The sequence below is a fragment of the Sarcophilus harrisii genome, chromosome 5 (genome assembly GCF_902635505.1).
Source record: "Sarcophilus harrisii chromosome 5, mSarHar1.11, whole genome shotgun sequence".
NCBI lineage: Eukaryota > Metazoa > Chordata > Mammalia > Dasyuromorphia > Dasyuridae > Sarcophilus > Sarcophilus harrisii.
In genome coordinates this window covers 68,460,042-68,477,728 of record NC_045430.1, presented here as the reverse complement: position 1 = coordinate 68,477,728, position 17,687 = coordinate 68,460,042, and the positions used below count along the sequence as shown (strand labels likewise).

The window sequence follows — 17,687 nt, the reverse complement described above, 5'->3', positions numbered from 1 at the left end:
ACATTATGGGTGAGGTCCTAGGATGTTTAAAATCAAAATACCCATAAGAGGGAAATGCAGACATTATTTTTCCTGATGTGGCCCTGAAAGGGAGAATGCTAAGTTGTGGGAAAATATCTAAATGGGTAAAATAGTTAAAAATTCAGAAATAATCTTAAAAAGTCACAGTTATTTAATGTTAATCTTTTGGTAACTTTTCATCCAGTCCTCTATAAAATCTTCTACATCTATAATTTATATCTTTATTCAAAGTAAAATTTGTTTTTATTTTGTTGTAATTTCTTCTAATATTCCCCTCCTCTACTCTTCTGAAGGATCCATCTCATATAAAAACAATAGTTTTTTTTTAAGAAAAAAAGAGAAAGTAGAGAAAAACCAGCAAAACTATAGTACATAAAGGAAGGCCAAAAAAGTGCAATGTTCCACTACCTATGGACTTTCCATTTTTGCAAAGGAGTGGAGTGGGAATGTCTTTTCATATCTCTTTGAGGTCATTCCTGTTCTGTGAAATTTTGCAATATTCACACTTGAGGTAAGAGAGGTAACAAATTATTTAAGTGCCTACTAAAACCCAAACATTATACTAAGTATTTTACAAAAAATATTTCCTTAAAACCTCACAGTAGTCCTGGGAAATATGTGCTTTAATTATTACAATTACAGAACATTTCTTCTTTTGAGAATTTTTTTGTTCATATACTTTGACTACTTTTCTATTGAGGAGTGGCTTATGGCATGTAATACCTATCTAGCTATAAGATCTGTATTGATACCACACACACACACACACACACACACACTTTTATGTTGTTTATATAACTTAGATACCAAATCATTTTCTAAGAAATTTGATACAAAGATTTTTTTAAAAGTTGACTCCTTCTTTCTTGTCTCAGAAGAATTTATTTTGTTTGACAGCTTTTCAGTTTTATGTAATCAGAGTACTCTATTTTGCCTTTTTAAATTTTGTTTTCTGTCCTTTGGTTAAAAGTACATCCCCTATATGAACAACCATGAATGACTTTGCCATTCTCATCAATACAATTATCCAAGACTACTGTGAAGAACTTAGGATGAAAAATGTTATTCATACCCAGAGAAACTACTGATTATTTCTGAATACAGATTGAAGCTTTTTTTTTTACTTTATTTTTCTTGAGAATTTTTTTTTTGGGGGGAGACCTTTGTTTCCTTTTGTAATATGACTTTTATGGAAATGTTTTGCATTCACTTCCTTCAACTTCACGTGCGCCTTCTCAGTGGGGGGTGGGTAGAGAGGAAGGGAGAGAATCTGGAATTGAAAGTTTTAAAAACAAATGTAAAAATTCTTTGCCATGTAACTGGAGAAAATTTTTAAAAAAAGATTAAAATAAGGGAAAAAACCCTAAAAAAAAACACATCTTCTACTCATAGCCATGAAACTTAAGAAGTACTTTATAGTTGAATATGTAGAAGTGTTTTGTAGATTTCAATAACTTAATCAAATATTTTGTACATTTTATATTCATTTGAATGAATTTTTCCTTGCAATTGTTGACTCTTGGATATTCATATGATAATATAAAAATGATTTTGATGTTTGCAGTTTTATTTTGTAATTTGGTTGAAGTTATTATCTTAATATTTTTGATGATTCTTTGGGAATTTCTAAGCAAACCATCATGTCATAAGCAAACAATCTCTGGATTTACCTATTTTGATGCTTTTCATTTTTTTCTCTTCCTGGTAGCATTTTTGGAATACATCAAATTAATAAAAATAAAGTGGATAACCTTGCTTTATTCCTTTATCAACTAGGAAAGATTCTAGGGTACTCCCATTATATTTGTTGTATCCTGTTGTTTTTAGATAGATATTGTTGTGCTCCACCTTTTTATAATTTCTACTCAAATATGAGTCTCTAAATTGAAAGAAGCTCAACTTTCTCATTCTGGACACTCTATTTTTATTAATGCAGCATACTTTTATATAAAGTTTTTTTTTTAGAAGATTGAGGGTGGTTTCATAATTATTTGGCATCAATAAACTTTGTAATGGATTACTGATTTGGTTTCCAGTGGTTGAGGGTTTACTATCAAATGAACTAATCAAAATAATGAGAATTAAGGAGGTCTGAATTGCATGGAATTATTGGAATGAACTATACTAAATTAGTAGATTTCAATTTATCAGACAATGATCCAAAAACCCCCAGAATTTTGGTTATTTTTATTTGATTTTTCAAATATTAAAGCAGATGAAGAGACTATTTGAAAGGCTGCTTTTACTGTAAAGTTAAGGCAGGAAATGTAGCTTTCCAGGGCTGAGGATTTAGTGACTTGGCAAGGAATAAGTGGAGTTCTTGTTCTCAACTTCACTTCTTTGGGTCATTTAGCTGCTTGGCCTGTAGAAACTGATAGGAGCAAAGAAAGTATATAAAGTAACAAATTTTGTCCAACTGGAAAAAAGAAGGGAACTTGAAGTTCTCATTGTGGTTTTGGCTGTATAAATAACTTTTTAAAATAAAGAATTTATAAAAAGTTTCCAAAAAGAGATAGGGCAATGAAAATCTTTGACACACCACTATTTTTGAGTGGCTTTGGTGGAGCTGGGGCTTACTGCTACTGATCTTCCCTTTGTGGAAGATGTGGGTCCACTAGTTCTTGTGGATGTGATTCCTTCTGAGAAAACAACAAATGGAAAATCAGATATATATGAAATGGGAATAGGACAATAAAATTTGGTGGAGTAGAGCTGATATAAATAGGTGTGTATCTCACACTGGAAGTGTGGATGTATGGAGTGGCTGAATGTATAAGAGTTATCAAAGCATACATGTCTGTAAGTCAGTATAACCATAATATGTGACAGAGTGAAATTATTTTTGAACCACAAGAAGTGGAATGCTGAGATACCGTTTCAAGAATTCCCTTTGCTTAGAGATATAAAAATGTCATTTGTACCTAATAAAGTTCCACTTATGCCTGTAAAAATTGGGACAAAAGTCAAATGTGAAAGCTGTTCTTTGACTGTCCATCAGGGAAATCCCAAGAGAAAGTGGATGACTTCAAAACCTGTATAACTATTAGAGGGTGTGTGTGTGTGTGTGTGTGTGTGTGTGTGTATGTAAGCTGGGAGCAGCTGTGTAATTGGTTGAGTGTGGTCCTTGTAACAAAAAAAATATGGAAAGAGGAAATTTGATTTAGGGGCAGAGTGGTCTTGGAGAGGGATAGTGTGATTAAGCTCAGCTGTTGAGGAAAGACAGAATGAAGAATAAAATGTGGAGGACTAGAAGAGGAGAGTAAGGCAAACCAGGCAGAGGTAGCTAGAGGGAATTTTAGAATTTCTCTGGAGATATATCCAACCTCATTCTATCCTCTTTACACCTGAAAATGCCCAGAGAAAGTATAAGAAATCTAAGTGAATTCAAACTTAAGAGATGATCAAAAGCCATGCTAACTGACCTGGAAGGAGAGGAAGACAAAATGAAAAAAATTGCTTGGATAATAAAACTAGGATGCTGAAGTGGCTCCATAGGGCTTAGATCTGGGTGTGCTGGCAAGGAAATAGTGGCAATTATGTTCTCCCCATTCACTAATTTGGTTGATTTGGCTGTCCATTTTTTGGTATATAGCACATATTGAGAACAAGGAAAGCATACACTGCAGAAAGTGTTGTGAAACTCATAGGAAGAGGCTTTCCTTGTATCTTAAGCTATATAAATAATCAGAGTTTAAAAAGGGACAGGAAGGGACCAGAAGATAACAGATACACTGCTTACCATGAGTGACTCCACTGGAGTTGGTAGTCACTGCTGCTGTTCTTTCCACTGTGGTAGTTTCAGCTCCATGTTCTTCACTGGCTGTAGTGGACTTGGCTGTTTCTATGAAAACAAAAAATGGTAAACTAGATGGGAATGAAAAGGTAAAAATTGATTCAGTAGCTCTTTTGTGAAAAGGTGTGTGGCAAGGATTGATGGTCTGTACTACTGCCTCTATTTATATAGGTGTATACACTAATTGATAGGGTTCCACCAATTGCTTAACTGGATCAACTTAGAGATCCAGTTAATAAAGCCAGTTCCTCAACATACCAAATTTGGATTTCCTGAATTCTCACTTGTTATTTGTGGCTAGACCAAGAGTCCCTGAAAAAAAATTGGATGTGGGGTTCATTAAGAATCTCAATCATCCTAAGGGTCAATCTCTTCCAAGAGTGCTTATATTTTAGGCTGTGTGCTAGTATGAATATGTATGTTTTAGTCTATGTTAGTTGAATAGTATCTTCTCGAAGAAAAAAAAACTTATGGAAAGTGAGAGATTTGATTGGAGTGATAGTTACATGAGGCTCAATGAGGGAGAATGAGATGGTGCTCCCCCGCTGAAGCGGGAGATAAATAAAATTTGTAATGGGAAGACTAGATCAAGAAGAGAAATTTGGCACATGGAGCAGGCTGACTTACATTAGGATATCTCCTTAGATATAGCCAACCTCTGTTTATTCTCTATACAGCTAAAAAATCAGGGTAAAGGAGAAGAAATACAAAGCATCAAAATTAATAATAACTGGCCTGTAAGCCAATGAAAATTCCATTCCCAATTTTGACTTTTTTCTTCTCTAAAGCAAGGGCAGATTTGGATTCTATAGATGTGTATTAAATGGCCTGGCAAAAGAAAAAGAGGAATTTTGCTTCTCATCTTCACTGGTCAGGGTAAGTAAGCTACATTGAAGGGTAGCTCTGAAAGGAACAAGTAAAACATGTAAGCCATATGCTTTGTCAGACTGGAAGAGAAATGCAATTTTGTAAGATTCCTAATGATTTATGTTTAATCAAAAATAAGAGTTTCAAGAAGAGATATCAATGGACCAGAAGATCTCTCCTATGCCATTCATCTTAAATGACTTCACTAAAGGTGATGCTCACAATTGCTGATCTTCCTGTTTTTGTCCCTATTTGTTGCAATAGCTCCTGTGGATGTGACTGACATTGGGACAAACAGGGTCAAAAAAGAGGAAGATTAGCAATTGTGAGGATTAAGGTTTCAAAGACACAATATGGTCAGGACAATAACTCTGAAGACTTGAAATTTAGTAGGTAGCCTAATATCTCTTCTCTCACATAATTTCTGCACTTCTCTCACTGTACTTTTCCTTCAGAGCCCATCAAAAACAGAGCTAGCTCTGGTAATATGTGTGACAACTAATCATCTACCTTAATAGTCCTAAAAATATATTACCAAGGTAAGTGAGCTTATCCACAGAAATTATAACTACTCCATTTGATGTCAATGATGGTTCAAACTGTTTTCTTGGTGTTAATTGTTACACTGAAATTAACACAAAAAGGAGAAAACTATTCCATAATGTTTTATACCTCAGCCTTTGAGACCACATTAAGTATAAAAATCATCTGCAAACAAAAAGGCAACCAACTCTGCATTTCCTCTAATCTTGGTTTGAAGACTTTTAAGGTTAAATAATTTGTCATGGGGACAACTAGATGGTGAAGGGTTAGAACACTAGTCCTGAAGTCAGGAATAATTGAGTTCAAATCCAGCCTCAGACACTTAATGCTTCCTATGTGACCCTAGGAAAGTCACTTCAATTGTCTTAGCAAAAAAAAAAGTTACCATTAGGGTAGTAATTGATTTTGATAGTGTTTATTTTTGCTTTCTTGAAGACATCCAAAAACGCTGCTGAAAACATGTTAAAAATCAAAGGACAAGCACAGATCGTTGCTTCAGTCACATGGTGATGGAGAAAGGGAAAGAATATTATACAATATGAAGAAATGTTATAAGCATGTATTTATGAAATCCCACCAATCAGGTGAGTGAACTAATATAAAGGGCAATCAAGAGAGTGATAGCTGAAGATCTGCCACCTGAATTACCTTAAAGAGAATTGCTGGTTTGAAAAGGAACTTACAACATAAAGGTGAGGACTTCAACAAATGACTAATTAAATATCTATCTATGTACCTAGCTATCTATATCAATTTATCTCCATCTCTATGTATCTATATCCAATCAATGTAATAGTACATGAAGAGTAGAATCTCTAAGTACTTAACATAGAAAATGAGAATTCTAACATGAATATAGTGAAAGACAAAGAGACATGGAAGAAATTAGAAATGATTACAAATAAAAGTGTTTTCAGAATTTTCCTATAAAAACAAGATCATATATAAGACATTATTTTGTGAATAATTATTACAAATAAGATTATTTTGATCAAATTAATATCTATGCTATTTGGATTTTAATTAAAAAGAGAGATGAAGAAAGTGGGTGAAATTGCTGTGGTAAAATACACAGAAGGTATAGCAAGAAATAGATTGAGATAGTGCTCTATTCCAACACCAACACAAAAGACTGAATAATAAAATGTGGACTAAGAAGTAAAGATAGGAAATCAATCACATTGAAAGTTTTACGGCTAAGACTGTGTGCCCCTTTACAGGTAGGACTATTAGGAGAAAGTAAAGTCAATAATGAAGAGAATAATAAGCAATGTGTGTAGGAAGGTTCATTTTAGATATTTTATGAGTTAGGGTATCCAAAGGGTTTAGGAACGGCAGGGAAGATCTCTCCTATACCAATTTTTTACCTTCAGTGGATACACTGAAACTGGAGCTAGAGCTCCCAGGTGATAATCTTCCCACAGGGGTGGTTTCTATGCTATTTGTCCCCATGGCTCCTGCAGATGTGGCAGTTTCTAGGAAGAAAAGAAAGGAGAAATGCGATGTTGAAGACACGGCCATATCAAGGTACAAGCTCAAGGAGCTGCTCTTTGGTGTGTAAGGAGTTTGGAGATACTCTTTCTGTGTGTTGACCAAAAAATGTGGAAAATGCTGATTGGACAAAGGCCTGGAAAGATCCCCGTGAACTGAGGCTGAGCAAAAGGTGAACCAGGCATACAGGAACCACAGTAAGACCCTGTGATGATCAACCCTGAAATACTTGCATGTCCTCAGTGCTTTAGGGAAGCAAGGCAATCCCAAGAAGGTTTCTAGCGAAAACGCCATCGACACCAAGAAAGAGAGCTACAGAGATTGAGTGAAAATGAACACATGGATCTTCGGTCTTTCTGCTCGGTGTTTTCTTGTCTCTCTCTCTCTTTCTCATAGTGTTTTCCCTTGGTTGTGATTTTTCTCTCCCAACATGATGGATGAGGAAATGTGTACTCCCAAAGGGAATCTCCATGTCAAAGCAGAAAAATAATCCAATGAATGGACTATTTTATATCTATAAATATATCTCTCTGTGTGTCTGTAGAGGTATCTGTGGGTAATTCTATCTCTATCTCTAGTTGTATCTGTATGCATCTCTACATGTAGGAAAGAGGAAGATGGCAGGAGAGAGAGAGAGGCTCCCTGATGTCTCTGAAATGTGCGTCACCTGGAGGAGCTCCAGTGGAAGGGCCGCTGCCAGCTGTGGATCTTCCCTTAGTGGTGGTTTCAGGTCTGTTTGTCCCCGTGCCTCCAGTGGATGTGGCGGCTTCTACATGGAGAAGAAAGGGAAAATGCACTGTTGGAGAGAGGGCAAGGCAAAGGAAGAAAGTGCGGAAGCAGCACTTTGGTAGGGAAGGAGACTGGAGCAGCTGCCTTGGTGGGGGCAGACAGGGGAGAAATGAGTCGATGCCCATCCGTGATGGAATGACTGAATAAGTGGTGGCCCCAAAGGTCATGCACTAGCATGGTTCTATCACAAGTGAGGAACTAGCTGAGTGTAGCCAGGTCTGGAAAGAGTGACACGAACTGAGGCTGAGCGAAACCAGGAGAGCCAGGAATACATTGTATCCAGCCACAGCAAGTTGGCGTGATGCTCATCTAGGAAAGCCTGGCTTCTCTGCTGTGGGGTCCTGAGGCCAGGCAGTCCCCATCGACTGGGGATAGAAAAGGCCATCTGCCTCCAGACAGAGAACTCCGCAGATTGAAGGGCAATCAGCGCCTTCTGGCCTTTGTTTCTGTTTGGGTGTGTGTCTCTCTGCTGCTTTTTCCAGTGGCTTCTAGTGTTTCTTGCCAACAGGATTCCTACGAAATTGTGACTTCCTATCCAGGTGACACCAGAGAAAAACATTGTGTCCTCCCCAATGATATCCATAAGTGCAGAATAGAAGGAGGGTAGCAAGAAGAGATAGGCAGGGCTTAGGCTATCTCTGAAACGGCATCACCTGGAGTGAGCCCAGTGAGGGGTCACGCGTGGATCTTCCCTTAGTGGGGGTTTCAGCTCTGTTTGTCCCACTGGCTTCTGTAGTCCCCATTGCTCCTGGAAAGAGGAGAAAGGGAGAATCAGAGGTCCAGGCAGCGGCCATGGAATGGTTCCCCTGGAGGGGCAATGCCTTGAGGGCAGCAGCCCGGGAAGTCGGAGGGCCGGGCGGCTGGCTGTTACTCCCGAGGCGCCCACACAGCCTTGGTTTCAGGGGCCCACACTGCCTTGCCTGTGTGGACTGGGGCAAGGGGCAATACGAGAAGCAGGGTGCTGAGCCAATCGCGTCAGCAGTACCTGGGATGGAACTTCGAGGGTTGTCCTTGGTCCCTGATGGAGATCCACCGTCATAAATACCGGGACAAACCAGATGAGAAACCCGTCCTGGGAGCCCCTCAGCATCATCCCGGCGATATCGATGGTATGCACACTTGGGAAGCTGAAATCCCATCTGTCTTTGGATGGGTCTATGTGCGTGAGATGTGTGTTTTGTGTGTGTGTGTCTCTGTGTGTGTGTCTGTCTGCTGCTTGTGTGTGTCTATGTGTGTCCGACCTTGGGGTGGGAGTCTGGGGTGCTGCTTAGGGAAATAGCCAAATGTGAAAATGGGAATCCCTGCTGGAAGTGAAAGGAAGAGTGTCCTTGGAAGAGCAGAGTGGGATTCCAGAGACCAAGCAGGTGCAGCCGCTGTGTGGAGGAGGATTAGTAGAGAGAGGCCAGTCAGGCTCAGGTGAGCAGCTGAACCCTTGACCTTCAGAGATGAGTCTTGCATCAATGTGTGCTCAGGCCATGTCCAAAGATTCCGAGATAGGGGCAGCCACAGCAAGGGCTGGCTGAAGATATCCTCCTTTGCCCGAGAAGGAGATGAAGGCCAAAGGCGAAAGTTGTGGGAGTCCGGGTCAAGCTCGGGCAAAGGAGGGCTTGAGCTTCCATAGAGGAAATCGTGCTGGTTCCTCATTGCCAGGCTAGGGCGCCACACATGAAGATCTTGAAGGCCAGAAGATCTCTGCGCTCCCCCTGGCTCACCTTGGCTGAGTACGCTGGAAGTGGAGCTAGAGCTCGCTGCTGCCGATCTTCCGGTTGTGGTGGGTTCTGCTCTGTTTGTCCCCATGGCTCCTGCAGATGGGCAGCTCTAGGAGGAGAAGAAAGGAGAAATGCGGCGCGAAGACACGCTATATCAAGGTCCAAGCTCATGAGCCGTTTGCGTGTAAGGAGTTTGAGACACTCTTGTGCAAAAGTTGACCAAAAAATGTGGAAAATGCTGATTGGAGAAAGGCCTGGAAAGATCCCCGTGAACTGAGGCTGAGCGAAAGAAGCTGAACCAGGCATGCAGGAATCACAGTAAGACCCTGTGATGATCAACCCTGAAAGACTTGCTTGTCCTCAGTGCTTTGGGATGCAAGGCAATCCCAAGAAGCTTTCTAGCGAAAACGCCATCGACATCGAGAAAGAGAGCTACGGAGATTGAGTGAAAATGAACACATGGATCTTCGGTCTTTGTGCTCGGTGTTTTCTTATCTCTCTCTTTCTCATGGTGTTTTCCCTTGGTTCTGATTTTTCTCTCCCAACATGATGGATGAGGAAATGTGTACTCCCAAAGGGAATCTCCATGTCAAAGCAGAAAAATAACCCAATGAATGGACTATTTTATATCTATAAATATATCTCTCTGTGTGTCTGTAGAAGTATGTGTGGGTAATTCTATCTCTATCTCTAGTTGTATCTGTATGCATCTCTACATGTAGGAAAGAGGAAGATGGCAGGAGAGAGAGAGAGGCTCCCAGATGTCTCTGAAATGTGCGTCACCTGGAGGAGCTCCAGTGAAAGGGCCGCTGCCAGCTGTGGATCTTCCCTTAGTGGTGGTTTCAGGTCTGTTTGTCCCCGTTCCTCCAGCGGATGTGGCGGCTTCTACACGGAGAAGAAAGGGAAAATGCACTGTTGGAGAGAGGGCAAGGCAAAGGAAGAAAGTGTGGAAGCAGCACTTTGGTAGGGAAGGAGACTGGAGCAGCTGCCTTGGTGGGGGCAGACAGGGGCGAAATGAGTCGATGCCCATCCGTGATGGAATGACTGAATAAGTGGTGGCCCCGAAGGTCATGCACTAGCATGGTTCTATCACAAGTGAGGAACTAGCTGAGTGTAGCCAGGTCTGGAAAGGGTGACACAAACTGAGGCTGAGCGAAACCAGGAGAGCCAGGAATACATTAAACTGAAGTTGGCGTGATGCTCAGCTAGGAAAGCCTGGCTTCTCTGCTGTGGGGTCCTGAGGCCAGGCAGTCCCCATCGACTGGTGCTAGAAAAGGCCATCTGCCTCCAGACAGAGAACTCCGCAGATCGAAGGGCAATCAGTGACTTCTGGCCTTTGTTTCTATTTGTGTGTGTGTCTCTCTGCTGCTTTTTCCAGTGGCTTCTAGTTTTTCTTGCCAACAGGATTCCTACGAAATTGTGACTTCCTATCCAGGTGACACCAGAGAAAAACATTGCGTTCTCCCCAATGATATCCATAAGTGCAGAATAGAAGGAGGGTAGCAAGAAGAGACAGGCAGGGCTTAGGCTATCTCTGAAACGGGCGTCACCTGGAGGGGCTCCAGTGGAAGTGCCGCTGCCAGCTGTTGATCTTCCCTTAGTGGGGTTTTCAGCTCTGTTTGTCCCACTGGCTTCTGTAGTCCCCATTGCTCCTGGAAAGAGGAGAAAGGGAGAATCAGAGGTCCAGGCAGCGGCCATGGAATGGTCCCCCTGGAGGGGCACTGCCTTGAGGGCAGCGCGGAAGTCGGAGGGCCGATGGCTGCATGTTGGCCTCCCGAGGCGCCCGCTGTGCCTTTGGTTTCTCAGGGTCCCTGGCGACTGCCTCGCTCAGTGGACTGGGGGCAGCGGGGCAATACGAGAAGCAGGGTGCTGAGCCAATCGCGTCAGCAGTACCTGGGATGGAACTTCGAGGGTTGTCCTTGGTCCCTGATGGAGATCCACCGGGGACGGCAACAATTGGGACAAAACTCAGATGAGAAACCCGTCCTGGGAGCCCCCTCAGCATCATCCCGAAGGGATATCGATGGTATGCACACTTGGGGAGCTGAAATCCCATCTGTCTTTGGATGGGTCTATGTGCGTGAGATGTGCGTTTTGTGTGTGTGTGTGTGTCTCTGTGTGTGTGTCTGTCTGTCTGCTTGTGTGTGTCTATGTGTGTCCGACCTTGGGGTGGGAGTCTGGGGTGCTGCTTAGGGAAATAGCCAAATGTGAAAATGGGAATCCCTGCTGGAAGTGAAAGGAAGAGTGTCCTTGGAAGAGCAGAGTGGGATTCCAAAGGCCCAAGTGGGTGCAGCTGCCAATGTGGAGGAGGGATTAGGTAGAGAGAGGCCAGTCAGGCTCAGGTGAGCAGCTGAATCTCTTTGGACTTTTCAGGAGATGAGTCTTGCATCAATTTGTGCTCTGGCCATGTCCAAAGATTCCGAGATAGGGGCAGCCACAGCAAGGGCTGGCTGAAGATATGCTCCTTTGCCCGAGAAGGAGATGAAGGCCAAAGGCGAAAGTTGTGGGGACGGTCAAGCTCGGGCAGCAAGTGAGGGTTTGGAGCTTTCCCGAGCAGAGAGGAAATGGCAAGCTGGTTCTCAGCTTGCCAGGTTGTGGGCGCTGCCTCCTCCTTGGCAGCTCGAAGCCGTTGGCCACGAGGAAAGCAACCATACAGGGAGTAGCGGGCCATGCCTCTACAAAGAAAGTTTGCTTTTGGCTTGGTGTCTGGGCCTGAGAGACCTTCAAAGACCTTGAAGGGCCAGAAGATCTCAAGCCCCTGGCCTGCCACCTTGGCTGAGTACGCTGGAAGTGGAGCTAGAGCTCGCTGCTGCCGATCTTCCCGTTGTGGTGGTTTCTGCTCTGTTTGTCCCCATGGCTCCTGCAGATGTGGCAGCTTCTAGGAGGAGAAGAAAGGAGAAATGCGATGCTGAAGACACGGCCATATCAAGGTACAAGCTCAAGGAGCTGCTCTTTGGTGTGTAAGGAGTTTGGAGACACTCTTTGTGTGTGTTGACCAAAAAATGTGGAAAATGCTGATTGGAGAAAGGCCTGGAAAGATCCCCGTGAACTGAGGCTGAGCGAAAGAAGCTGAACCAGGCATGCAGGAATCACAGTAAGACCCTGTGATGATCAACCCTGAAAGACTTGCTTGTCCTCAGTGCTTTAGTGATGCAAGGCAATCCCAAGAAGCTTTCTAGCGAAAACACCATGGACATCGAGAAAGAGAGCTATCGGAGATTTAGTGAAAATGAACACATGGATCTTCGGTCTTTGTGCTCGGTGTTTTCCTGTCTCTCTCTTTCTCATGGTGTTTTCCCTTGGTTCTGATTTTTCTCTCCCAACATGATGGATGAGGAAATGTGTACTCCCAAAGGGAATCTCCATGTCAAAGCAGAAAAATAACCCAATGAATGGACTATTTTATATCTATAAATATATCTCTCTGTGTGTCTGTAGAAGTATGTGTGGGTAATTCTATCTCTATCTCTAGTTGTATCTGTATGCATCTCTACATGTAGGAAAGAGGAAGATGGCAGGAGAGAGAGAGAGTTCCCTCGATGTCTCTGAAAATGTGTCACCTGGAGGAGCCCAGTGAAAGGGCCGCCAGATGTGATCTTCCCTAGTGGCCTTTCAGCTCTGTTTGTCCCACTGGCTTCTGTCGTCCCATTGCCCTGGTAGGACAAAAGGGAGAATCAGGAGGTCCAGGCAGCGGCCATGAATGGCGGTCTCTGGAGGGGCAATGCCTGAGGGCAGCAGCTGGTAATGGAGGCTGATGGCTGCAGCGTTACCTCCTGAGTGCCCATTTGGTCATTTCAGGGCCCCAAGGACTGCCTTGCTCAGTGGACTGGGGGCAGCGGGGCAATACGAGAAGCAGGGTGCTGAGCCAATCGCGTCAGCAGTACCTGGGATGGAACTTCGAGGGTTGTCCTTGGTCCCTGATGGAGATCCACCGGGGCCGGCAACAATTGGGACAAAACTCAGATGAGAAACCCGTCCTGGGAGCCCCCTCAGCATCATCCCGAAGGGATATCGATGGTATGCACACTTGGGAAGCTGAAATCCCATCTGTCTTTGGATGGGTCTATGTGCGTGAGATGTGCGTTTTGTGTGTGTGTGTGTGTCTCTGTGTGTGTGTCTGTCTGTCTGCTTGTGTGTGTCTATGTGTGTCCGACCTTGGGGTGGGAGTCTGGGGTGCTGCTTAGGGAAATAGCCAAATGTGAAAATGGGAATCCCTGCTGGAAGTGAAAGGAAGAGTGTCCTTGGAAGAGCAGAGTGGGTTTCCAGAGGCCCAAGTGGGTGCAGCTGCCAATGTGGAGGAGGGATTAGGTAGAGAGAGGCCAGTCAGGCTCAGGTGAGCAGCTGAATCTCTTTGGACTTTTCAGGAGATGAGTCTTGCATCAATTTGTGCTCTGGCCATGTCCAAAGATTCCGAGATAGGGGCAGCCACAGAAGGGCTGGCTGAAGATATGCTCCTTTGCCCGAGAAGGAAATGAAGGCCAAAGGCGTAGTTAGGGACGGCTTGCCTGGGCAGCAGGTGAGGGTTTGGAGCTTTCCCAGTTAGAGGAAATGGTGTTTTAGTTCTCAGCTTGCCAGGTCAGGGCGTTGCCTCTCCTTGGCAGCCTTGAAGGCGCTGGCCAATATGAAAGCAACCACAGGAGTAGCGGCCATGCCCCAAAGAGTGCCTGTTTTTGGCTTGCGTCTGGGCCTCGAGAGAGACCTTCGAAAGGATCTTTGAAGGGCCAGAAGATCTCTGCGCTCCCCCTGGCTCACCTTGGCTGAGTACGCTGGAAGTGGAGCTAGAGTCATTGCCGATCTTCCCGTCAGGTGGTTTCTGCCTGTTTGTCCACGGCCCTGCACATGTGGGCAGTGTTTCCCAGAGGAAGAATGCGACGCTGAAGACACGGCCACAGTCAAGGCACAAGCTCAAGTGAGCTGCTCTTGTGTAAGGAGTTTGGAGACACTCTTTGTGTGTGTTGACCAAAAAATGTGGAAAATGCTGATTGGAGAAAGGCCTGGAAAGATCCCCGTGAACTGAGGCTGAGCGAAAGAAGCTGAACCAGGCATGCAGGAATCACAGTAAGACCCTGTGATGATCAACCCTGAAAGACTTGCTTGTCCTAAGTGCTTTGGGAATGTAATCCTAAGAAGTTTAGCGAACGCTGATCGACATCGAGAAAGAGAGCTACGGAGATTGAGTGAAAATGAACACATGGATCTTCGGTCTTTGTGCTCGGTGTTTTCTTGTCTCTCTCTCTTTCTCATGGTGTTTTCCCTTGGTTCTGATTTTTCTCTCCCAACATGATGGATGAGGAAATGTGTACTCCCAAAGGGAATCTCCATGTCAAAGCAGAAAAATAACCCAATGAATGGACTATTTTATATATTCATAAATATATCTCTCTGTGTGTCTGTAGCTATGTGTGGGCACTCCGTTCCCATTCTAGCTGTATCTGTTGCATCTCTACATGTAGGAAAGAGGAAGATGGCAGGAGAGAGAGAGGCCCTCGACGTCTCTGAAAAGCGCCACCTGGAGGAGCCCAGCAGCGTCATTGCCAGCTGTGATCTCCCTTAGTGGTGGTTTCAGGTCTGTTTGTCCCCGTGCCTCCAGCGGATGTGGCGGCTTCTACACGGAGAAGAAAGGGAAAATGCACTGTTGGAGAGAGGGCAAGGCAAAGGAAGAAAGTGTGGAAGCAGCACTTTGGTAGGGAAGGAGACTGGAGCAGCTGCCTTGGTGGGGGCAGACAGGGGCAAAATGAGTCGATGCCCATCCGTGATGGAGTGACTGAATAAGTGGTGGCCCCGAAGGTCATGCACTAGCATGAAGTTCTACTGCTGCGAATTAAAGGAGTGTAGCTAGGTCTGGAAAGAGGACACGAACTGAGGCTGATGAAATCCAGAGAGCCAGGAATACATTGTATCCAGCCTCAGCAAGTTGGCGTGATGCTCATCTGGGAAGGCCTGGCTTCTTCCAAGTGGTTGCGGGGGTCCTGATATTAGGCAGTCCCCATCGACTGGGCATAGAAACGGCCATCTGCCTTCAGACAGAGAACTCCGCAGATTGAAGGGCAATCAGCGCCGTCTGGCCTTTGTTTCTGTTTGTGTGTGTGTCTCTCTGCTGCTTTTTCCAGTGGCTTCTAGTTTTTCTTGCCAACAGGATTCCTACGAAATTGTGTCTTCCTAATGTGACTTCCTATCCAGGTGACACCAGAGAAAAACATTGCGTTCTCCCCAATGATATCCATAAGTGCAGAATAGAAGGAGGGTAGCAAGAAGTTATATTATTAAGGGGCTTAGGCTATCTCAAACGGGCGCCACCTGAGGCCCAGTGGGAAGGCCACAGCTGTTGACCTCCTTAGTGGGGTTTTCAGCTCTGTTTGTCCCACTGGCTTCTGTAGTCCCCATTGCTCCTGGAAAGAGGAGAAAGGGAGAATCAGAGGTCCAGGCAGCGGCCATGGAATGGTCCCCCTGGAGGGGCACTGCCTTGAGGGCAGCAGCCGGGGAAGTCGGAGGGCCGATGGCTGCATGTTGGCCTCCCGAGGCGCCCGGGCCAGCCCTTGGTTCTCAGGGGCCCTGGGCGCATCGCCTCTCAGTGGACTGCGGGCAGTGGGGCAATACGAGAAGCAGGGCTGAGCCAATCGCGTCAGCAGTACCTGGGATGGAACTTCGAGGGTTGTCCTTGGTCCCTGATGGAGATCCACCGGGGCCGGCAACAATTGGGACAAAACTCAGATGAGAAACCCGTCCTGGGAGCCCCCTCAGCATCATCCCGAAGGGAAGTCGATGGTATGCACACTTGGGGTGCTGAAATCCCATCTGTCTTTGGATGGGTCTATGTGAGTGAGATGTGCGTTTTGTGTGTGTGTGTGTGTCTCTGTGTGTCTGTCTGTCTGTCTCCTTGTGTGTGTGTATGTGTGTCCGACCTTGGGGTGGGAGGCTGGGGTGCTGCTTAGGGAAATAGCCAAATGGGAAAATGGGAATCCCTGCTGGAAGTGAAAGGAAGAGTGTCCTTGGAAGAGCAGAGTGGGTTTCCAGAGGCCCAAGTGTGGCAGCCAAAGTGAGGAGGGATTAGGTAGAGAGGCCGTCAGCCCATAGGTGGAGCAGCTGAATCTCTTTGGACTTTTCAGGAGATGAGTCTTGCATCAATTTGTGCTCTGGCCATGTCCAAAGATTCCGAGATAGGGGCAGCCACAGCAAGGGCTGGCTGAAGATATCCTCCTTTGCCCGAGAAGGAGATGAAGGCCAAAGGCGAAAGTTGTGGGGACGGTCAAGCTCGGACAGCAAGTGAGGGTTTGGAGCTTTCCCGAGCAGAGAGGTAATGGCAAGCTGGTTCTCAGCTTGCCAGGTTGTGGGCGCTGCCTCCTCCTTGGCAGCTCGAAGCCGTTGGCCACGAGGAAAGCAACCATACAGGGAGTAGCGGGCCATGCCTCTAAAGAGGCTCGTTTTTGGCTTGCGTCTGGGCCTCGAGAGAGACCTTCGAAAGGATCTTTGAAGGGCCAGAAGATCTCTGCGCTCCCCCTGGCTCACCTTGGCTGAGTACGCTGGAAGTGGAGCTAGAGCTCGCTGCTGCCGATCTTCCCGTTGTGGTGGTTTCTGCTCTGTTTGTCCCCATGGCTCCTGCAGATGTGGCAGCTTCTAGGAGGAGAAGAAAGGAGAAATGCGATGCTGAAGACACGGCCATATCAAGGTACAAGCTCAAGGAGCTGCTCTTTGGTGTGTAAGGAGTTTGGAGACACTCTTTGTGTGTGTTGACCAAAAAATGTGGAAAATGCTGATTGGAGAAAGGCCTGGAAAGATCCCCGTGAACTGAGGCTGAGCGAAAGAAGCTGAACCAGGCATGCAGGAATCACAGTAAGACCCTGTGATGATCAACCCTGAAAGACTTGCTTGTCCTCAGTGCTTTAGGGATGCAAGGCAATCCCAAGAAGCTTTCTAGCGAAAACGCCATCGACATCGAGAAAGAGAGCTACGGAGATTGAGTGAAAATGAACACATGGATCTTCGGTCTTTGTGCTCGGTGTTTTCTTGTCTCTCTCTTTCTCATGGTGTTTTCCCTTGGTTCTGATTTTTCTCATCCAACATGATGGATGAGGAAATGTGTACTCCCAAAGGGAATCTCCATGTCAAAGCAGAAAAATAACCCATTGAATGGACTATTTTATATCTATAAATATATCTCTCTGTGTGTCTGTAGAAGTATGTGTGGGTAATTCTATCTCTATCTCTAGTTGTATCTGTATGCATCTCTACATGTAGGAAAGAGGAAGATGGCAGGAGAGAGAGAGAGGCTCCCTGATGTCTCTGAAATGTGCGTCACCTGGAGGAGCTCCAGTGAAAGGGCCGCTGCCAGCTGTGGATCTTCCCTTAGTGGTGGTTTCAGGTCTGTTTGTCCCCGTGCCTCCAGCGGATGTGGCGGCTTCTACACGGAGAAGAAAGGGAAAATGCACTGTTGGAGAGAGGGCAAGGCAAAGGAAGAAAGTGCGGAAGCAGCACTT

At 45.0% G+C, this 17,687-nt stretch overlaps 1 protein-coding gene across 1 annotated transcript in view; it reads right to left on the bottom strand.

Moving 5' to 3' along the window:
- Positions 1 to 17,687, bottom strand: part of LOC100932131 (submaxillary mucin-like protein) — a 52,806-nt gene that overhangs the window by 16,334 nt on the left and 18,785 nt on the right. The window contains exons 9-16 of the mRNA XM_031940169.1: positions 17,510 to 17,611; positions 16,720 to 16,827; positions 11,984 to 12,091; positions 10,764 to 10,865; positions 9,997 to 10,098; positions 7,383 to 7,484; positions 6,592 to 6,699; positions 3,761 to 3,862 (exon numbers count right to left, since the gene is read on the bottom strand). Coding sequence (XP_031796029.1) covers positions 3,761 to 3,862; positions 6,592 to 6,699; positions 7,383 to 7,484; positions 9,997 to 10,098; positions 10,764 to 10,865; positions 11,984 to 12,091; positions 16,720 to 16,827; positions 17,510 to 17,611 — 834 coding nt within the window. The remainder of the gene's footprint in view (positions 1 to 3,760; positions 3,863 to 6,591; positions 6,700 to 7,382; positions 7,485 to 9,996; positions 10,099 to 10,763; positions 10,866 to 11,983; positions 12,092 to 16,719; positions 16,828 to 17,509; positions 17,612 to 17,687) is intronic.